The sequence below is a fragment of the Daphnia pulex genome, chromosome 12 (genome assembly GCF_021134715.1).
Source record: "Daphnia pulex isolate KAP4 chromosome 12, ASM2113471v1".
Lineage (NCBI taxonomy): Eukaryota > Metazoa > Arthropoda > Branchiopoda > Diplostraca > Daphniidae > Daphnia > Daphnia pulex.
Genome location: NC_060028.1, coordinates 7,288,893 through 7,309,933, shown reverse-complemented (window position 1 = coordinate 7,309,933; position 21,041 = coordinate 7,288,893). Strand labels below are relative to the sequence as shown.

At 38.0% G+C, this 21,041-nt stretch overlaps 7 protein-coding genes and 2 long non-coding RNA genes across 10 annotated transcripts; 4 read left to right on the top strand and 5 right to left on the bottom strand.

The window, feature by feature from the left end:
• The first annotated feature begins 715 nt into the window (after window positions 1–715).
• LOC124208754 (adhesive plaque matrix protein-like) lies at window positions 716–12,778 on the top strand. 2 transcript variants are annotated; one of them, XM_046606631.1, is made up of 2 exons: window positions 716–835; window positions 12,303–12,778. In XM_046606631.1, exons 1-2 carry the CDS (start codon window positions 830–832, stop codon window positions 12,585–12,587), a joined length of 291 nt encoding a protein of 96 aa, XP_046462587.1. In that variant the 5' UTR covers window positions 716–829; the 3' UTR covers window positions 12,588–12,778. The 2 variants fall into 2 exon arrangements, with proteins under 2 accessions (XP_046462587.1, XP_046462586.1); XM_046606630.1 differs by lacking the exon at window positions 716–835 and adding an exon at window positions 12,156–12,238.
• LOC124208750 (adhesive plaque matrix protein-like) lies at window positions 2,729–3,492 on the bottom strand. The gene is made up of 2 exons (XM_046606627.1): window positions 3,339–3,492; window positions 2,729–3,265 (listed from the first exon to the last, which is right to left on the bottom strand). Exons 1-2 carry the CDS (start codon window positions 3,342–3,344, stop codon window positions 2,858–2,860), a joined length of 414 nt encoding a protein of 137 aa, XP_046462583.1. The 5' UTR covers window positions 3,345–3,492; the 3' UTR covers window positions 2,729–2,857.
• LOC124208749 (adhesive plaque matrix protein-like) lies at window positions 4,480–5,131 on the bottom strand. Its single transcript, XM_046606626.1, has 2 exons — window positions 5,066–5,131; window positions 4,480–4,993 (listed from the first exon to the last, which is right to left on the bottom strand). The coding sequence occupies exons 1-2, from the start codon at window positions 5,069–5,071 to the stop codon at window positions 4,568–4,570; spliced, it is 432 nt and encodes a 143-aa protein (XP_046462582.1). The 5' UTR covers window positions 5,072–5,131; the 3' UTR covers window positions 4,480–4,567.
• LOC124208751 (adhesive plaque matrix protein-like) lies at window positions 6,225–6,836 on the bottom strand. The gene is made up of 2 exons (XM_046606628.1): window positions 6,780–6,836; window positions 6,225–6,712 (listed from the first exon to the last, which is right to left on the bottom strand). The coding sequence occupies exons 1-2, from the start codon at window positions 6,783–6,785 to the stop codon at window positions 6,317–6,319; spliced, it is 402 nt and encodes a 133-aa protein (XP_046462584.1). The 5' UTR covers window positions 6,786–6,836; the 3' UTR covers window positions 6,225–6,316.
• On the bottom strand, window positions 8,551–9,251 carry LOC124208753 (early nodulin-75-like). Its single transcript, XM_046606629.1, has 2 exons — window positions 9,155–9,251; window positions 8,551–9,067 (listed from the first exon to the last, which is right to left on the bottom strand). The coding sequence occupies exons 1-2, from the start codon at window positions 9,158–9,160 to the stop codon at window positions 8,684–8,686; spliced, it is 390 nt and encodes a 129-aa protein (XP_046462585.1). The 5' UTR covers window positions 9,161–9,251; the 3' UTR covers window positions 8,551–8,683.
• On the top strand, window positions 9,725–10,455 carry LOC124208748 (adhesive plaque matrix protein-like). The gene is made up of 2 exons (XM_046606625.1): window positions 9,725–9,810; window positions 9,883–10,455. The coding sequence occupies exons 1-2, from the start codon at window positions 9,805–9,807 to the stop codon at window positions 10,351–10,353; spliced, it is 477 nt and encodes a 158-aa protein (XP_046462581.1). The 5' UTR covers window positions 9,725–9,804; the 3' UTR covers window positions 10,354–10,455.
• Window positions 12,779–13,071: 293 nt separating the features above from the next.
• Window positions 13,072–14,224, bottom strand: LOC124208755. The gene is made up of 2 exons (XR_006880575.1): window positions 14,042–14,224; window positions 13,072–13,965 (listed from the first exon to the last, which is right to left on the bottom strand). It is a non-coding gene; the product is annotated as an uncharacterized LOC124208755 (long non-coding RNA).
• A 2,457-nt stretch (window positions 14,225–16,681) lies between these two features.
• Window positions 16,682–17,473, top strand: LOC124209949. Its single transcript, XR_006881111.1, has 3 exons — window positions 16,682–16,907; window positions 16,991–17,099; window positions 17,214–17,473. It is a non-coding gene; the product is annotated as an uncharacterized LOC124209949 (long non-coding RNA).
• Window positions 17,474–18,047: 574 nt separating this feature from the next.
• Window positions 18,048–20,748, top strand: LOC124209948 (zinc finger protein 37-like). The gene is made up of 6 exons (XM_046608200.1): window positions 18,048–18,934; window positions 19,009–19,382; window positions 19,447–19,541; window positions 19,608–19,991; window positions 20,062–20,254; window positions 20,330–20,748. The coding sequence occupies exons 1-6, from the start codon at window positions 18,205–18,207 to the stop codon at window positions 20,672–20,674; spliced, it is 2,121 nt and encodes a 706-aa protein (XP_046464156.1). The 5' UTR covers window positions 18,048–18,204; the 3' UTR covers window positions 20,675–20,748.
• Window positions 20,749–21,041: the final 293 nt, after the last annotated feature.

Genomic DNA, 21,041 nt, shown 5'->3' with positions numbered 1-21,041 from the left:
ATACTGAAATAATTTTAAAAATCGTAACATCTAGATATCATTTACCAAAGTAAGTAGCCTATACTTTATTGCCAATATTTCTCACTCAAATTAGATCCATAATTTAATGACTAATCAACTTCAGAAATTTGAATCAAGATTTTGTGTTAATAAATGACGCAAATGACGACGTGAATTCACCTTGCCTTGCAAGTATTACCGTATTGTACATTGTCGTTTGGGTGGCGCAAGTGTTTTGAGGCGAATGGTTCACTAAATGATTTTATGGGGTATATCGTAACATCACGACGGTCTGCAGTAATAAAACCAAGCAGAAAATATGCGCAGACATTTTTAGAAAAATTCCTGGTAGTCTACAATTGCAGAAAAGAAGATATAAAACAGAGAAAGATAATTAATTTTTTAGCAATAAATGGGAAGAAACACAAATAAAAATGGATACGATGATGGAATGAGGATCGTTGGAGCGAGAAAAACACACGAGACTGATCATTAAGACGTCGCCCTATTTTTTCTAAGATAGGCTAATGCGGGATTGACCATATCATTGGTGTTTTCCGATAGATTTCTATTTTTGGCATACCTCAGCAAGGAGAAATTCCCGCAAGAATTAAGAGTGAAAATATATTGCCAAAACTTGGATAAATGAAACTGATTTGAACAACCGCAAAAGTTTTACTTGTTATTATTTTCTATTAGTCAAATTCTGTCAGTAAACCATCGTAAAAAGAATGTGTATCACTCCAGTGAATATAAAACCTACCAGACATCAGTGGAAAAGTATCAGTCATCGATTCATCCTTTGTTCAAGAACATAATCTTAAACAATATGAAGGTTTCAAATTTTTTTACCATTTTTATTGAAAGAAATTCGACTAATAGGGAAATAATACAATGTTTCATAATAGGTCTTATATTAATCATCGCCGCTTTAATTGCAGCTGTTGTTGCTGATAAAACACCCTATTATCAGCAGCCAAGCTACTATAAAGAATACAAACCGGAGTACAAGCCAGAATACAAGCCGGAGTACAAGCCGGAGTATAAGCCCGAATACAAGCCGGAGTACAAACCAGACTACAAGCCGGAATATCCAACTCAAAAACCGTACTACGCCGAACCTTCTTACAAGCCCACTTACCCAGAATATAAACCAGCTTATACCGAGCACAAACCGGCTTACCATGGACCAACGTATGCCCACCCAGCCCCAGCCTACAAACCCGCATACAAGCCTGCGTATCCGGAATACAAACCGACTTACTCGTCTCCACCACAGTATCCTTCCTACGCCCCAACATATCCAGTAAAATATTAACAAAGGCTAAGTTAATAGTTGATCTTGTAAAAAATACCGGCAAACCAAATCCATATTTTGTGTTTTAGTATATGTTAAAATGTTGATAAACGAATTCGTATAACTGACAATACACTGCATGTAAAATAAATATGATTTTGTTCAAATTGATACTTGAAATATTATTTCTCGATCGTTGCAGTTAGTGCGTGATAACGTTACCGTCACTATTAAAGTATGTTTCTTCAAAGACGTCATAGTGGTTTTTTCCTCCTTACACTTCTCCTAACTTAACTTCTCCTTGATTTAGAACATTAATTGGTTTTTCTCGTGTTGGGTCTTTCCCAATCATCCGATTTAAATAATAGTTGTTTTATTGTATTTTTCTCACTTTTTTCTATTTCTAGTATTTTTTATTTTATTTTATGAGTCATTAGTTTACCCGCTATCGATTTTGAAAGTTGCAGAAAAAAAGTGGGCGTGGAAAAATTCGGGGTTTATATGAGACAGGGCGATAACTCTAAATTTAGCACTAAAATATTGTTATAAATTAATTTAAAAATATAATGCTATTATATTTGCCACCTAGTATTTGTTTTTCGCTAAGATTTTAGTTTATTGCTAAATTAAGAAAATTAATTGTTTCAAAATTATTATTTTCTCATCATTGCCACTGAGCTAAGCTCCGCCCATTACAGACTCCCTTTTGGTCCCAATTTACCCCACATTTTGGTTTTTTGGCATGCTTTTGGGAAAACTTGAATTACAAAACACATTTTTAAAGTAAAAAATTATTTTTTTTTTATTAAAGATAAAAGGTATATCTATACTTTTGGTATCTCTCTTTTTTTATAAAATTTTGAAATTTTGAGTAAATTCCAAAAAATCCGGTGTTTTTTAAGAATTTTAGAGTTCTTTTTTTATTTATTAAAAAACTTAAAAACTTAAAGTACAAAAGTAATGATTTTTTATGGAATAAAGTAGATACCTATGAACAACGTCATGTATTAATTTTAGAATTTTCTAACTAAATTAAATATTTTTAACTTGCTGTTTCACATAGTACAACGGACTTTATAACCCACTCTCACCTATGATAGAAGCTAGCCCATAAAATAATAAAGGGAACCTGAGGTCTCCACACACCTTATTGCGCACCATCCAAATTCCAGGTAACTACAATTTAAGCGTGTTAACTACAAATTTGTAAATAATCCCGACATTTGCCTGATTTGAATCTGTGTGTCACCAGTGTGCAGTTAATTGTTCTTAAATTTGAATTTTTTACCGTAGAAATAAACGGTAAGGCATATAAAACCACTAATGACGTCTTTGAAGAGACATACATTAATAGTAACGGTAACGTTATCACGCACTAACTGCAACGATCGAGAAATAATATTTCAAGTATCAATAATGAACAAAATCATATTTATTTTACAAACAGTTTATTGTCAGTTATACGAATTCGTTTATCAACATTTTAACATATACTAAAACACAAAATATGGATTTGTTTTGCCGGTATTTTTACAAGATCAACTATTAACTTAGACTTTGTTAATATTTTACTGGATATGTTGGGGCGTAGGAAGGATACTGTGGTGGAGACGAGTAAGTCGGTTTGTATTCCGGATACGCAGGCTTGTATGCGGGTTTGTAGGCTGGGGCTGGGTGGGCATACGTTGGTCCATGGTAAGCCGGTTTGTGCTCGGTATAAGCTGGTTTATATTCTGGGTAAGTGGGCTTGTAAGAAGGTTCGGCGTAGTACGGTTTTTGAGTTGGATATTCCGGCTTGTAGTCTGGTTTGTACTCCGGCTTGTATTCGGGCTTATACTCCGGCTTGTACTCCGGCTTGTATTCTGGCTTGTACTCCGGTTTGTATTCTTGATAGTAGCTTGGCTGCTGATAATAGGGTGTTTTATCAGCAACAACAGCTGCAATTAAAGCGGCGATGATTAATAAGACCTATTATGAAACATTATATTATTTCCCTATTAGTCGAATTTCTTTCAATAAAAATGGTAAAAAAAATTGAAACCTTCATATTGTTTAAGATTATGTTCTTGAACAAAGGATGAGTTGATGACTGATACTTTTCCACTGATGTCTGGTAGGTTTTATATTTACTGGAGTGATACACATTCTTTTTACGATGGTTTACTGACAGAATTTGACTAATAGAAAATAATAACAAGTAAAACTTTTGCGGTTGTTCAAATCAGTTTCATTAATCCAAGTTTTGGCAATATATTTTCACTCTTAATTCTTGCGGGAATTTCTCCTTGCTGAGGTATGCCAAAAATAGAAATCTATCGGAAAACACCAATGATATGGTCAATCCCGCATTAGCCTATCTTAGAAAAAATAGGGCGACGTCTTAATGATCAGTCTCGTGTGTCTTTCTCGCTCCAACGATCCTCATTCCATATCATCGTATCCATTTTTATTTGTGTTTCTTCCCATTTATTGCTAAAAAATTAATTATCTTTCTCTGTTTTATATCTTCTTTTCTGCAATTGTAGACTACCAGGAATTTTTCTAAAAATGTCTGCGCATATTTTCTGCTTGGTTTTATTACTGCAGACCGTCGTGATGTTACGATATACCCCATAAAATCATTTAGTGAACCATTCGCCTCAAAACACTTGCGCCACCCAAACGACAATGTACAATACGGTAATACTTGCAAGGCAAGGTGAATTCACGTCGTCATTTGCGTCATTTATTAACACAAAATCTTGATTCAAATTTCTGAAGTTGATTAGTCATTAAATTATGGATCTAATTTGAGTGAGAAATATTGGCAATAAAGTATAGGCTACTTACTTTGGTAAATGATATCTAGATGTTACGATTTTTAAAATTATTTCAGTATATGTGTCACAGGTGTGCATTTATTAGATTTTGATTACTATGATTAGACAATACTAGACTGTAGCATTAGAGAACCCTTTCAAAATATACTGACCTAAATTTCTTCCTTTCTTCCAATCTTTTCGAGTTCCAGAGTGATAGTGAGTGGTCTACATCGAAGAAAACGAAAACAATCAGTAAATCCGTAATTCGCACCAAGAATTATATTCTTGAAAGTGCACTTGACATTCATGAGTGACTGATTTGAACGAGGAGAAGTTCAGGTACCAATAAATAATAATCAAATTTTAAAAAATGACAATGAATCTTGAGCGACAAAAATTTATTAAAACGCAAAGTGAAATTCATCGCAGACAAATTTATATGATGGGCTACAAGATAGACGCAATTGTTTTAATATTTGACTGGATATGTTGGGGCGTAGGAAGGATACTGTGGTGGAGATGAGTAAGTTGGTTTGTATTCCGGATACGCAGGTTTGTATGCGGGTTTGTAGGCTGGGGCCGGGTGGGCATACGTTGGTTCATGGTAAGCCGGTTTATGCTCGGTATAAGCTGGCTTATACTCTGGGTAAGTGGGTTTGTAAGATGGTTCTGCGTAGTACGGCTTTTGAGTGGGGTATTCCGGCTTGTACTCCGGCTTGTATTCGGGCTTGTATTCCGGCTTATACTCCGGCTTGTACTCCGGCTTGTATTCGGGCTTGTATTCCGGCTTATACTCTGGCTTGTACTCCGGCTTGTATTCGGGGTAGTAGCTAGGCTGATAATAGGGTGCTTGGTCAGCAACAACAGCAGCAATTAAAATGGCGATGATTAAGACCTAATGAAACATTAAATTGCCCTATTAATGGACACATCGTCTGAACATCTCATTAAAAAAGAATTAACAAACCTTCATGTTGTTTTAGTTGATATTACTGAATACAAGCTGAATGGATAACTGATTGCCTTTCCGCTGACGTCTGGTTGTTTATATACATATACTAGCTAGATTGACACACCTCCTTTGGCGATGGTTTCCTGATACAATTCGACAAATAGAAAATAAGAACGGGGACAATTTGGCTGTTTTTCATTTCAATTCATCGAATCAAGTAATTGCCGATACATTTTCACTTTTTATTTTTGCGGAAAATTTCTCCTTGAGGTGTGCCGAAGCCAAATAGGAAATCTATCGGAAACCACCACTGCTGATGGCATTCTTCTCTTATCTTGCAGGAAATAGAGCGACATCTTAATTACCGAATCTCATGTGGCTTTCTGGCCATCATGGTTTGAATCGCCATAGATTCCGATCGATTCTCTATTTGTTGCATTGTTCCTTCATACTCCTTGCTTTAGAAAATAAATTATCTTGCTCTTCCAATCTGCCACAGACTTGACTGCTGTTGACTTTTTTCCGGTAATTGTCTTTTTTATTATCAGTTGGCGTATTATTACCAAAGTTCGTTATTGTTATCTATAGGGAGATCCCACGAAATAATAAAACGAACCCATGGCCTCAAAACATATGCATGCATTATATCCCAGATGGTGATGAACTTACAAGGCAAGAAAAAAGGGCATAATTTCTTGTATTCAAAATACAAACCATCGAATCTAAATTGCTCAAGAGCTGGTGATTACAACTTCTTATGAAAATATATGTATCTTATTTTACTTGAAAATTGAAAATAAAACTTCAGCGACAAACTGCGGTAGAATGATCTGGGTATTTTACTTCCTTTTCTAATGGAGTATTTGTATCACACTTTCACAGATGTGCAATTTTTTAAATTGGGATTTTAATCTCCCAAAAAGGGCTACAGAGGCCAACGCCCAAAATATGCTGAAATCGGAATAAGTCAATGCAGTGTCGCTTTATAACGATTATGTCTTGCGCATTGAAGAAAACAGGAAAAACATTCGGTAAAACCATAAATCGCTTAGATTAATATTCCTGAAAAAGCATTTGACATTCAAAGCCGATGGTTTCAAAAAGAAAAGAAGTTCAAGTCTGAAAAAAAAACATTCGCCGAAAGTTATAAAATTGTAATAAATGATACGAAACCTTGATATAGACGAAACATTTATTGAAACGCAAGATGAAATTCATCACAGATAAATTTACATGATGAGCAATGTGAGTGACGTTGCTGTTTTTTTAATATTTGACTGGATATGTGGGGGCGTAGGAAGGATACTGTGGTGGAGACGAGTAAGTCGGTTTGTATTCCGGATACGCAGGCTTGTATGCGGGTTTGTAGGCTGGGGCCGAGTGGGCATACGTCGGTTCGTGGTAAGCCGGTTTGTGCTCGGTATAAGCTGGCTTGTATTCTGGGTAAGTGTGTTTGTAAGCTGGTTCTGCGTAGTACGGCCTTTGAGTTGGATATTCCGGCTTGTACTCTGGCTTGTATTCCGGCTTGTACTCTGGCTTGTACTCCGGCTTGTACTCCGGCTTGTACTCCGGCTTGTATTCTGGATAGGGAGAGTAGCTCGACTGATAATAGGGAGCTCGGTCAGCAACAACGGCAACAATTAGAGTGGTGATGATTAAGACCTAATAAATAATTTGTCATTTTGGTAGACACTGCTGAATGTCCTTATTTAATATAGAATTAACAAACCTTCATGCTGTTTAGATGATATTAACAAGCTAAGACGAAGGATGAATTGATAACTGATACTTTTGTTCTATGGACTGATTGCTTTTATATGTTTTGGAGTGAGACACCTCCCTTGGGGATGGTCTCCTGATAATATTCTATCAATTGCAAGGAGTAACAGGGAAAATTATTGCGGATTTTCGTTTACAATTTTATCGATTCACTATTTATTTTAGCGAAAATTTCTCCACGAGTTATTGCAAAAGCAAAAACAAAATTAAATAAATAAAAACCACCAGACATAGACATGCCAGCCTTGTCTTAAGGAAATATAAGTTGACGTCTTGATTATCACTATCAGTCTCATGTGGTTTTCCTTCTCCGACGCTCCAATCCATCATCAATTCCTTATTTGTTGCTTTGTTCCTTCACACCCTTGATTTAGAAAATGAATTGCCTTTCTCTATTTGATTAAGTTTATAATCTGCAATAGACTGAGACTAAAAAAAATTTTCCTGAAATTTTCGTGCGTATTTGCTTTTTTTTAATCTTTATTACCCTATCAAAGTCTGTGTATGATTGATGTATGATAGATTCCAGACCACTGAGGTCTCCATATACTTAATTGTGCATCATCCAAACTCGATGTATAACTACAATGTAAGCATGATAACACCTAACTGGTAAATGATCTCCACATTTGCCTGTTTTTTTATTTGACTGGGTGTCCCCAGCAGTATGTATGATTGTTATTAAATTTTGATTTGTAGCACAAACGGCAAGGTGTAGGGGAGACTGGAGTAAAATGGGACACCGGGTCAAAAGGGACAGTGGGGGGAAAAATAGTAGATGTTAATAAAACTTTAAAATTTTTTAGTATGTTATGTAAATCTGTATAATGTACTTCGGCATGAAATTTTGTTGATTTTTGTCAATAACTGCATGAGTTATTGACAAAACTAAAAAAACGGTTTTTATTTATAAATTTTTGTCTCCGCCATTTTATGTTTATAGAAACAAATAAACGGTAATGGCATGTAAATTTAATATTGAAATGAAGCTGATTCATTTCTTGATCGTTTAAAACAAAAATTAGAATTTTAGACCAATTTGTTTAGACGGTATGAACTTTTTAAAAAAAGAGTCATAATCGGGTTGTTTGGGACAGCCGTTTTTGCCTAAAATGGGACAGTTACGGACCAGTCAGCGTACAGCATTTTTAAGAGGCTCGATTTCCTGACCTAGCAACGCAGGATGTCCTACAGCTCCATAAGGGAATTTGTATATATAAGAAAAAAGGTTCATTAACACAATAATTTAATTGAAACATTTATAAACTCGAAGAGTCTATGCAGTGAAACACTTTTTCAATTTTTTTCAATTTTATTAATGAATTTTAAGGCGAAAACGGAGGACGTCCCTTACCACCCACCCCAGTGTCCTCAATTACCCCCCAAAATAGGCCCCTCCCACAAATCTGAGGCAACTTTAAAGGTATTTTATGGGGAAATGGTTCATGATTAAATTATATAAAAAAAATGGGGGGTTCATTATAACATGGAATACATAAAAACAAAATTTTAAAGAAATTAAATAATTAGTTTGGGAGATATAGGGGGAAAACAAAAACTGTCCCATTTTACTCCAGTCTCCCCTATACCAAAACCACTTATTAAGACGTCTTTGAAGAGATATACGACATTAATAGTGACGGCAACGTTTCCACGCGCTGACTGCATAAGCAACGATCGGGAAATTATATTTGAAATGTCAATTAATGGGAAATTTCATATTTATCATACCTTCAGTTTATTGTCAGTAATGCGAATTGGTTTATCAACATTTTAACATTGACTAAAACACAAAATATAGATTTGATTCGCCAGTATTTTTACAAGATCAACTATGTAACTTAGGCTTTATTGTTAATATTTGACTGGATATGTTGGGGCGTAGGAAGGATACTGTGGTGGAGACGAGTAAGTCGGTTTGTATTCCGGATACGAAGGCTTGTATGCGGGTTTGTAGGCTGGGGCTGGGTGGGCATACGTTGGTTCATGGTAAGCCGGTTTGTGCTCGGTATAAGCTGGCTTATACTCTGGGTAAGTTGGCTTGTAAGAAGGTTCGGCGTAGTACGGCTTTTGATTCGGATATTCCGGCTTGTATTCGGGCTTGTATTCCGGCTTATACTCTGGCTTGTATTCCGGCTTGTACTCGGGTTTGTATTCCGGATAGGGAGAATAACTCGGCTGATAATAAGGTGCTTGGTCAGCAACAACAGCAACAATTAAAGCTGCGACGATTAAGACCTGGAAAAATTGTTTGTCATTTTTGTATCGCTATAACTGCTTGCATTTTATTGAGTTTTTTTTTTCAGAAAATTTGAATGATTATACCTTCATGATTGTGGCGTAGTGATGTTATTTTTTACAGCAGCTGAATGTAACTGATGCCTTCTTCACGTTCCATCCGTGTTTTTATACTGGGTTAAATTTTCTTCCTCTACTTTTGCTATTCGTTCCGGCAGATATTCTGCAAAGGAAAAATGCCAAAAATCTAAAAAGAGAATTTTGCGGTTTTCTATCAAATATCGAATACTCCCACTAAGGAAGCATCTTGGTCATATTGTTCACTATCAATATCAGATGGAAGAATTGTGACAGAAGAATTCTTTTTCATTTTCTTCTGTATGCGGCCAAATATACTTATGATACTGGAAAATAATTTAATGAAAGTTCCGTGTTACCCACACCAAACCGTACCAATGTGAAAGCTATTGCTTATTAGCCATACAGTAAAAATATTGTGAACACTTTCTTGACGAATTCAAGTAAAACCACACCACCAATATATAGCCTATCAACATATTGTGAACACTTTCTTGACGAATTGAAGTAAAAACCACACCGTCAATATAGCCTATCAACATTGAGGCGAAAGCAGGAAGAGAAGAAATGTGATAATCCAGTATAAAAACATCCAGTAGCCATCGGAAAAGCATCAGTTGTCCATTCGGTCTTCGTACAGTTACATCATATAAAACAACATGAAGGTATGCTGCCCACTCTTTGTTAAAAAAGGCATGAATTAGTGTTTGTTATAAAACAATTTAATATTTTATTAGGTCTTAATAATCACCGCTTTAATTGTTGCCGTTGCTGCTGATGAAGCATATCATCATCAGCCAAACTACTCCTCCTACCCGGAATACAAGCCGGAATACAAGCCGGAATACAAGCCGGAGTACAAGCCGGAGTACAAGCCAGAATACAAGCCCGAATACAAGCCGGAGTATAAGCCAGAGTATAAGCCAGAGTACAAGCCACAATACAAGCCCGAATACAAGCCCGAATACAAGCCGGAATATCCAACTCAAAAGCCTTACTACGCAGAACCAGCTTACAAGCCCACTTACCCAGAGTATAAGCCAGCTTATACCGAAAAAAAACCGGCTTACCATGAACCAACGTATGTCCATCCGGCCCCAGCCTACAAACCCGCATACAAACCTGCGTATCCGGAATACAAACCGACTTACTCATCTCCACCACAGTATCATCCTTCCTACACCCCAACATATCCAGTCAAATATTAAAACAATTGCGTCTTCCATATAGCTCATCATTTAAATTTGTCTGAGATGAATTTCACTTGATGTTTTATCGGTCTGAATAAATTGTTTGTCTCTGAAGAATAATTACCATTTTTTTGAATGGATGTTCATTTTCATACTAGTTGAACCTCTCATTCGAATCAGTGACGTATGAGTCATGAAATTCAAGTTCAATTTTAACAATATTATTCTTGGTGCGATTGACGATTTTACCGTTTTACCTTTTGTTTTCTTGCTATCTTCGATGTGTAGGATCACTCAGGAATCTGAACAAGAACGGAAGAGGAGGAGAAATTCATAGATATTCAAATCGGCTTTTTTTTTAAGGGTCTCTTTGGCACTTTGGTGTTCGTTAATTTAAATGTGGACACCTGTGGCAAATGTACTGATATTTAAAAAAGCCGAATGTACTGAATATACAGTAGCTACATAAAGTTTCCGCACAGCTGAGAGAAGCTTATGGGAAAACGGGTTTTTTGAAAATTCGCCAAAAGTCAAGTTTTCGTCGGACGAAAACGATTTTTGGACAGGGGGTTCTTAGACTTAAGGTTTATAGCATATATTTTTTGGGTATTTTTTCGTTCACGGGAACGTCCCTTTTAAATTGGAGGAAAAAGTTTCCGCACAGTCGAGAGGGCCAGTAGTAAATCGTACTAATTTGGCTCTCTTGTACTGGACGGAAAATAGGGCTAGGAGAGTTCTTTAGGGCTTAAAAAAAAGAGCATCGTTAGCTCTATAACCTCATCTGAAATGTTGGCCCCCATGCCATTTGAGAAATCACTTTAATTTCGATGTGAAAATGAAAAGTTTTCATTTCTCAGTTATTTTCCCTGTGATCGGGGGGATCACAGGGATCCCGTAGTTGCCGGTTTTTCCAAATACCAAGTCTAAAAAAAAGGTCCTAGAGATGGCATGTCTTTTTTCTCCCCCTGCCCCTAACATTTAAAATTTCGGTATTTGGAAAAACCGGCAACTACTAACTATCTCTCGCGCCAACGAAAAAACAAAGGGGTGGGTGCGGAAAAAAGGGGAATTCTACTTTTTCGTTTTTCAACTTCAAATTCACATTAGATAATATAAATGAAAAAAATTGAAAATCAGACCTTATATAAAGCTAACGCAGGCCGATTAAAAAAAAAAGTCGCGTTTCCCTAGCCCTAGCCGTTCAACTGCAAAAAATGGCCAAAGTGGCCTAATTTGCATAAGGTCCTCTCGGCATTCTAAAGACTTTTAGAACCGGCTAAAAGTACTTCGGAAAATGAAAACAAAAATCGGAAAAAATCAGAGGTGTTTTCACTACCTTTACCTATGTACATACCAAATTTGAAAGAATTTGGTTAAAAACTGTAGTACTTAGAGGACTGCAAAAACAGCGTTTTTGCATAAGGTCCTCTCGGGCTTCCAAAGACTTTCGGTAGGTAGGCTACTGTAAAATAGAGAAAGATAATTAATTTTCAAGCAAGAAGTGAAACACAAATAAAAAGGGATACGATGATGGATTATGGAGCGTTGGAGCGAGAAAGACACACGAGACTGATCATTAAGACGTCGCCCTATTTTCTCTAAGATAGGCTAATGCGGGATTGACCATCATTGGTGGTTTCCGATATAGATTTCCTTTTTGGCTTTGGCATACCTCAAGGAGAAATTTCCGCAAAAATTAAGAGTGAAAATATTCGATGAAATTGAAATGAAACCGCAAATTTTTCCTCCTGTTCTTATTTTCGATTTGCAGAATTGTATCAGCAAACCATCGCCGAAGAAGGTGTGTCGCTCCAATACGTATAAAATATACCAGACATCAGCGGAAAAGCATCAGTTATTCATTCATCCTTTGTACAAGAACATAATCTAACACAATATGAAGGTTTGACATTTTTCAAATTTAAATTGAAAAGATATTAATAGGACAATTCCATATTTCATTGCAGGTCTTTTTAATCATCGCCGTTTTAATTGCAGCCATTGTTGCTGATCAAGCACCCTATTATCAGCAGCCTAGCTACTACTCCGAATACAAGCCGGAGTACAAGCCAGAGTATAAGCCGGAGTACAAGCCCGAATACAAGCCGGAGTACAAGCCGGAATATCCAACTCAAAAGCCGTACTACGCCGAACCAGCTTACAAGCCCACTTACCCAGAGTATAAGCCAGTTTATACCGAGCACAAACCGGCTTACCATGAGCCAACGTACGCCCACCCGGCCCCAGCCTAATACAAACCTGCATACAGGCCTGCGTATCCGGAATACAAACCGACTTACTCGTCTCCACCACAGTATCCTTCCTACGCCCCAAATTATCCTGTCAAATACTAAAACGAAAGATTTGCCTACACTTAATTCACCGTAAATTTGTCTGTGATGAATTTAACTTTTCGTTTCAATAAATGTTCTTTGTATTGCGATTTTATCGGATTTTATCACTTTTCTTATAAACCAAGGTTATCCGCATTTATCTGCTAAAGTTTTTCGGATTTCTTATTTACGCTAGGGTCTGGTCATATTGTTAATTGCATTCATCAGAAAATGCTGTAGCCTACGTCGAGTAAAATTATATCCCCATTTAGTTTTTTGATCCAGGAACTTTTGAAAATTTTAAGTTTTTAATCGCCAATTAACACGATACCGTAATGATCAAAATATTTTATCGAGTATTTAATTGTTAAGTATTCCTTAAAATTGAAAGTACCTGTCGCGATATTTCTCTTCTGAGTATTAATTAGAAGTTTTATTCCTACATTTCTATTAAAGATGTTGATATCTTCAAGGACGACAGCTCTTCTATACTGAGCTACACGCAGTTACATGAATCCAGATGTTAATTATATAGACTATTTGTACGGTCTACCAACATCAAAGCGACTGTGTTTTAATGAGTGATGAATGATAGCCTACAACCAAAATGGCAAGAGTATAAGCTATACAGAATTTGTTTGACTTTCTAAATGTTTTATTTGGGTTACAATATCAAGAGATTCGTGAGAGTTCTTCAGTCTGTATCCTCATCCTAATTCCAACAATTTCTTTTTGGTTACAATATCAAGAGATTCGTGAGAGTTCTTCAGTCTGTATCCTCATCCTAATTCCAACAATTTCTTTTTGCCGGAAGTTTTGTCTCTTAAAAATGCTCCAACCAGATTATATTTTCAATACTCTCTTTCAAGATCAACGTACGGAGGAACAAGGAAGTTAACTTTAAAAATTAACTGCCATTTTAAGTACTCATAAATGTTCAAAAATCAGGTAACGATGAAACATAAAGGTTTAACGCGAAGCAATAAATCAGTCTTTGGCTTTTGGCTCTATACTGATAATAACTGATAGTCCTTATTTATCAAAAATGAATCATTTTTCTCAATCGGACCAAGAATATCATGATTTTTGGCCAAGTTTTCGGTTCCCAGACTGGCTCGTTTTCTTCGATAGGGTAGACATAATTGTACCTATAGTCATGTTGAGGATAGGTATTATACGGTTTGGAAATGGATGCCGGATTATAGCCGCGAAATTCCTGTTGCTTGGGAGCGTACTCTTTCTTGTACAGCGATTGGCTGGAAACTGCAATCACCAATAGAGCGACGACGATGGAGACCTATAGAACACATAACTTTTTAGTTTGGACTGGATATGCCTAACAACGTTTGGCTTAATTTGGAACAAAATCATACTTTCATGTTTGATGAGGAGCTGCAACTGCCACGGCAGTAAAACTCAACTGAAATCCTTACAGCACACAAGTATAACAATTCAGCCTTGTAGGGGTTCTTGTTTTTCACAAACTGTTTTGCAAAAGCGGACAGTAAATTGAATTTATACCAACGTGGATGACGCTAGACTCCTCCTCTTGCTGCTTTCGTCTGGCGTAAGACTTGTTTTTATATCAGCAGCCGTACGTATATACACTCAATGAATTCACAGTGGATAAAATTTAGTCCGGTATGTGACTACTTTCGTTTTCATTTTTACTTTTACTTCGCGGGCCGTCGGAAAGTGATCAATTATTAGAAAGGTATTTCTTATTGCTTTATGCGCAGCCATTAAGGATGGATGAGCGCTGCCTCTGCGCATCGCAGTCACGTTTAACTCACGAAGGCTCAGCACTTAGTCACGCTCCGATGGCGAAGGATGGTCTCATCTTTTTTACATCATCCACACCGGGAGTGCTTTCAAATTAGAAAATTTCTGAGTTCCCCATCAATCTCTCTAACCTCTTACTTTTATTATTTTTTTTTTTACCGTCGCCAATTTTGTTTTCAGTTGTGGTTATGTTGTTTGCAAACTGACTGGATTTGCCGAGGCGTAAGAAAACAGAGAGGAAAAAACACAGGAAGCTCATGAATTTTGGACGGACCAAACCGGTTTCAAAGTAGGCCACTTGAACGTGAACCTACGGTTCGTGGAACATTATGCTGCTTGCTAAATGGAAAAAAATGTATTTCCAAGAACCTGAACAGACACGATAACATCTGTTTGTTTTTTTGTATTTCTTTTTTTTTTCACTTCAAGTTTTCTCTTTTATTGTGTTGGTATCGCAATCTCAAAAGATTATCTTGAAAAATTTTAAAGGAATCATATGAAAGAGATTTTTGTTCGCATTCGCCTGACATTCACGCCACCAGGAACCGCAATTCGTGAGCTGTGAGAAGGTTTGAATTTTTTAGATCGTCAAGGTCCACTGATTATCAAAGTTGCGAAATGCTGCTTGCGATTACTTGACAAACGTAGAAAACCTAATTATTTCGTAACGTCGTCCTCTTTTTCTATATTCTCAAGGACTTGCGGGGTGTGACCTATCGTGTTTTTCTACTGACGACGACGGAGACGACAGAGTCGGAGTAAAAGTTGCAGTGTCGATGACACGACATTCATTTGTCACGACAGAGATGATGAGTCTAGTCGGAGTCTAGTCTACTTTGCAGGCTCTAACTGTGCCAGAATTATTTTCAAGCTCGATTTGTACGTACATTGTCGTGACGTTGATGAATGGACCACCCCTGCCCAGCTGGTCAATAAGTCATACACAATTAAGCAGAAGTAGAGAGAACTGGTCTAGTTAATGTACGCTTATAAGGTTATTCATTATCAAGACATGTTATGGACCCCTCGGATGCGTCAAAAAAGTTAGCGCTAATTTCTTTTTTGCTCCATCATCAATCAATAACTCCCGGTTAATATTGGGAACAACAGTAATGCATGATCGTGGTAAGAAGACTGACTGGCAGATAATAAGCAGAGGTTTCCAGATTTATTTTTTGTTTCTGTAGGGCTTCCGCTCCCTGCTGGTAGGGTGAAGCTGGCTGAAATCCAAACGTGTCGGGAAAAAAAACCATTTTCTTTATTGTTGTTGTTGTCTTCTAATTCCGTTCGGTTTTCGTTCTGATGATAAATTAAGGACGTGGTGGTTGTACACGATTCCTTTATCCAAATTGAACTGACCTTATACATTTAAATGCCCATAAATATTTCAACCTAATTATAACTTTAATGGCGTGGCGAAAAAGTCGTGTCACAACTTGTCACGCGCGTTAAATATCAAATGGAACGACTCACGATGTAGTACTATGTCTATAGTTTAATTCTCCCCCCCCCCCTTTCATTGTGGTGACAAGCTTGCTGAATAAGAAATTCTGCGGTCTAGGTAGTACCTGTTACCGGTATAAGAAAGTTTTATTCTATGGGTTAGTTGAAATGGTTGTTGCCATTGCAATCTTACCAGAAACATGCCGGTAAAGTACGTATATATCTGAAATAATTTATGGCCAGAATGTTGTGAAGCGCTCTTGCCTAATTAGCCTATGTATCCCACCAGGCTGAGAAATTGAAAGCGAAACGTTGTCGACGGACTGCAATTCCTAATCAGATATGATTGCTCACATCTACGGAAAACACGCGATTTATTTTCGTGGGAATTGGGTAATTGTTGAATAAAATATATGTTGGTTTTTTTCCATTTCCATATCTTTCCTTTTAAAAAAATTCTTGCAAAATCCCGCTGCTTTCTCGTCTCCTTTTACGGTTACGGATAATTTACTTTTGTTGAAGTCTCAATCTCCGAATAATATGTCTGCAATGACTTTTTCTTCCTTCTTTTTTTCTATTTTGAATTCGCATCTTGTAAGAGATTCATATATCTCAGACGGCAATTAGAAATTTTTGTTGCATAATCATAACCTACACGTCCTACAGTATATTGACTATAGTCAATATGCATCATTCCCAAACCTTGAGACTTTGTGACAGATTGGACACACTCCGCTATGCATACAAGTGCACACAAGGTCCAACGCGGCCAACGTCTGGTTCAAATCTGGAACTTGAATAGGCTATGCAGTAAAACATCCTTTTTGGAACAGATGTCTCATTGTGGGATTGAATAACAACTACCCGTCAGAGCTAATAGTGGGCTAGTCATGAGCTAACGAAATAAACGCGAACCCATTCGTCAGCCAGGAGCAAATCAGATTGTCGAGAGAATTAATCGCCGTTCAACGAGCATCAGTAAAGCAGCAAAAGAAAATGTTCCAGAAATTTCTAGTTAGTTCATCATTGTTTACAGCATAAAAATTATACTAGAGCCTCTTGATTATTTCATTTTAATTCGGATTTATTGTAATCAGCTATTTGCCTCCATCTTTGCGATGATGATCATCACCGCTCAATCTTCGCCAGCTGATGAAACGGAAAACTTAGTGCGACAGGATCAGTTCTTTATCTGTAGAGGAGGCTGTAAGTCTTGTGATCATGGATATAATTTCATGTCAAGTTTAATTTAAACATGTTATTTGTATAAATCGGCAAGGTAAAACGACTAATGCAAGTATTTTTATTCGTTTTATGTAGCCTCTTGCACGAGCAGTACAACATGTTCCATTTACATTTTCTTCAGAACTTGTCGCAACGGCCAATGCTGCACGCGTTAAAATGATCATCCACTTCCAAACAATACGACATAAGGATTTAAACAACTAATCACCAACATTAGTTTTGTTTTTATTTGTTTCTTTTTACAGTTTTGTTTCAGTTCTTTTCTGCTCTTATTAATCTCTTACAATGCATTTTCATAAAAAATTGGGTTGAAAGCATTAAACTTATAAACCACATATGTGCTTTAATTGTTGTTCGTATGACGCATAGATGTTACCAGCAAGTAGCAATCACGCTTCAGTCATAGATAAAGAAGACTGGTTTCGCATGTCCTATCCTTTTAGCCCTATCCCTACTGACCCCGAGTTTCTGTTTTGCTTGTCCTGCCCCTAGCGGATAAACTGCTGTACTGCACCGTGGCTACCAAGGGTGTTGCAGACGAAAGTTGTTTTCCTTCTGTCTTGGTAAAATTCTTTGCTGGCGTTTATAAGTTCTAGGTAATTTTTTCATACAAATTTTTACTTAAAAGTCATTTTGTATTAAATTTTGACGTTTGCCAATTGCAAAAGCAGAGAAATCAATTGAATGATTGCAATGGAATAGATGTAAGCAGAGTGTAGAGAACAAAACGTACACTAGAGGGCAGGACAAGCAAAACAGAATCGGGAAAATCGGAGGAAGGGTAGCAAGAATACTGGCGACAGTTGGCCATGTTAATTTTCTTATGGACAGCATCAACCAGTGGTCTTTGTCTATGCTTCAGTGCTTCACGCGATTTTCACGTTGAAAGACCGTTAGGAATTGGATTGGGCAGTTTGGCAACCGCGCAATTGGGAAATGCAGTATTATTGTTTTTTGTAACCGTCTGTCAAATGACAATAACAGCAGCCTTCGAAAAAGCAATCGTTACATTATTTGAGCTTAATTTGTTTTAGTATTATTTTCTGCGAACTGACATATTGGTAAAATGTATATAATGTTACATGATCAAACGGCGAACTCGATTCCCATTTGTCGACTGTGCGGTGTACAATGTCTGGATATATCTTACCTTGACATATTTGGAGATGCTGAGCGATATTTGGCTTTCGCCATTCAAAAATATCTTGAAATTGAAGTTTCTGACAAAGAAACATATTCAAAAAATGTTTGTCATAATTGTAGTGGGAGGGTTGAGGAGTGGAGCGTGTTTTACCATAAGTGCCACGAGGTTCAGTCCCTGTTTAAAGACCCACCTCTAATACTGGAGGAATCCAGGACTGTTCCAGTAGAAGAACCAATTGTTTTGCAGAATGAAACTATTTCGAACCATCTCACCAAGTTGGTGGAAGAATATGTACAAGATGATTCAATTGTTACAGAAAAAATTCCACCTGCAGCAGTCCTTGAGGAGGCCATGGATGCAACAGGAATCAAGCCTGAAGACAGCGCAGAGACCAATCAAGATGATGCAGACTCTGTTGAAGGAGAAGATGATCAATTGTCTGTAACTGAAGATGAATTTGAAGAAGAGTTGAACTCGGAAAGTGATGAGCACTCAGATGACTCGAATGAAGAAAAAAAGAAACAAACACCAAGGCACAAAAAGTTCATGTTTAACATCCCTTTCCTGGAGACCAAAGTTGGAAGACAATTTACCCCTGCAGAGAAAGTTAAACTTCAAAAGCACATCAGTAAAAGACAAAACACCCTGATATGTATGTGACAAATCTTCAAACTGAAAATATGTTATTATCATTTTTAAATCTAAAATTCTATCTTTTTTTTATAGATGAAATGCTGATTGGTGGTGGGCCCGGCCAGTTATGGGAATGCCAAGTTTGCCAAAAAGCCATCAAGGGCCGAGCTTGCGAGGTGACCAAACATTACCTTAAAATGCATCAAGTGCAACCTATCTTCCCTTGTCACGCTTGTGATTACACCAGCAGAACGGAGAAGATGTATCAGGCTCACCGCATGAGTCACCTCGTCGAGTATCCGTGTGAGCACTGCGGAAAGGTTTTCAGTCAGCATTCACGACTTGTCTACCACATGAATTCGCACACGAACGAGCGCGAATTTGAGTGCGACATTTGCCAGAAAAAGTTTAACACTGCCCAGTACGTAAACACCCATAAACGTAAAGTCCACGGAGACCAGGAGAAGGTATTTCGCCCACACAAAATCATAACTAGTTTGCAAAATCTAAAGAAATCCCCTTCTTTTTTAGCTCCTAAAGTACACCTGCGAGTTATGTGGTATGCGTTTTAAGTATAAGAATCATCTGCAGTACCACCAGAAGAGACACCCCACGGACGAGAATCCGTAAGGATAGCCAATACCTTTTTATTCGCCATAACCTTATCTTGTCTTATTCACTGGTTTTTGCAGGTTGCCTTACAGTTGCAAGTATTGCGAAGAACATTTTATGACACGGGCCGAGCAGCTGGCGCATAGTAACACGGTTCACGCCGGCGAAGGTGATTTTGTCTGCCATCTTTGCGGGAAGAAGATGAAGACGATCCTGTCGTTGGAGAACCACGTCAAACTCCACAGCGGACTCAAGGAATTCAAGTGTGAAGCCTGTGGCTCCGCCTTTGCCACCAACCACAGTCTCAAGTGTCACAAGAAGATACACGAGAGAGGGCCGGACAACAGTTTGCAGTACGTTTGCCACGTTTGCCAGAAGCCCATGAGCAATAAAAGCTCACTCAACCAGCATTTGAAGACCCACCAGAGCACGAAACCGCACCAGTGTCAGCACTGCAGCGCCTCGTAAATGAATTACAAATTTATCCGGAAAAGTTTCACAAATCAGTGGGGTTCTTCATTTTCTCGTTTCCAGGTTCATCCACAAGAATCGACTGGAGATTCACATGCGAAAGCACACGGGCGAGTTCCCTCACACCTGCGTGGATTGTGGCAAGGGATTCCGCAGCACGAGCAGCATGAACAGTCACCGGCAGTATGTCCACAGCGAGCGCAAGTTTGCCTGCGAAATCTGCCAGAAAGCTTTCAAGACGCCCAGGGATCTTAAGGTGAATTGCACTTTAAAATTTATCCCCATCGTCTTCATGTTTCTGTATATTAAATTGTTTTTATTCCTCAATCAGGTTCATTCAACATTGCACACGGGCGAGAAGCCCAACATTTGCCCGATTTGCGGCAAGGCCTTCCGGGTGCGAGCCAATTACTTTAAACACAGGAAGATCCACTTGCGAGCCAACAACTCTAATCAGCCAGACGCTCAGGCAGAGACGGCGGGTGAGAATCCGGCGGAGGAACCGGAAGACGAAGAGGAAGAAGAGGAGGAAAGAGGCGGTCAAGCCGAAGGCGATCCCGGTGAAATGCCGGTGGAAGAAGCCGTCGCCCATCATCACAGTCTCGTTCCGGCTGTGGTGGCCAGCACAACCGGAGATTTCTTCCAGTTCGCCAACGAACAACAGTGGATCACCTAATAGTTTGGCTGTAGCCGATTCTGTCCCCATATCCAACCCATCTTCAGCACTTTATACACACAAATTTTTATCTATTTAGACCCGAAGGATTTTTCTTAAGGGAGCGTGTCGAGGTGGATTCATGATTGTTCTCAATAGAGGGAAATTCAAACGATTAACAAAGAAAATCTTCGGTTTCGGATTGATGCTAACGTAGGTAGTGGCCGAGGCCCCAGGCCGGCAATGACGATCTTCCGGTCGTTGTTTACAATCCCGTCCGATAGATGGGAACCCTACCGCTGTAGTACTACTACTACTACGTCTCGGGGTTTTTTTTGCAGGCTAAATGTGCCCGTTTGTGTTGTTGTGATGATACCAAAAAGTGTTT

Bases quoted from the DNA above. Each gene is read 5' to 3' on its own strand.
- LOC124209948 (XM_046608200.1), top strand. From the start codon at position 18,205: ATGTATATAATGTTACATGATCAAACGGCGAACTCGATTCCCATTTGT. The intron at 18,935-19,008 runs GTATGTGACAAA...TTTTTTTTATAG, and splicing joins AAGACAAAACACCCTGATAT to ATGAAATGCTGATTGGTGGT. The intron at 19,542-19,607 runs GTAAGGATAGCC...TGGTTTTTGCAG, and splicing joins CACCCCACGGACGAGAATCC to GTTGCCTTACAGTTGCAAGT.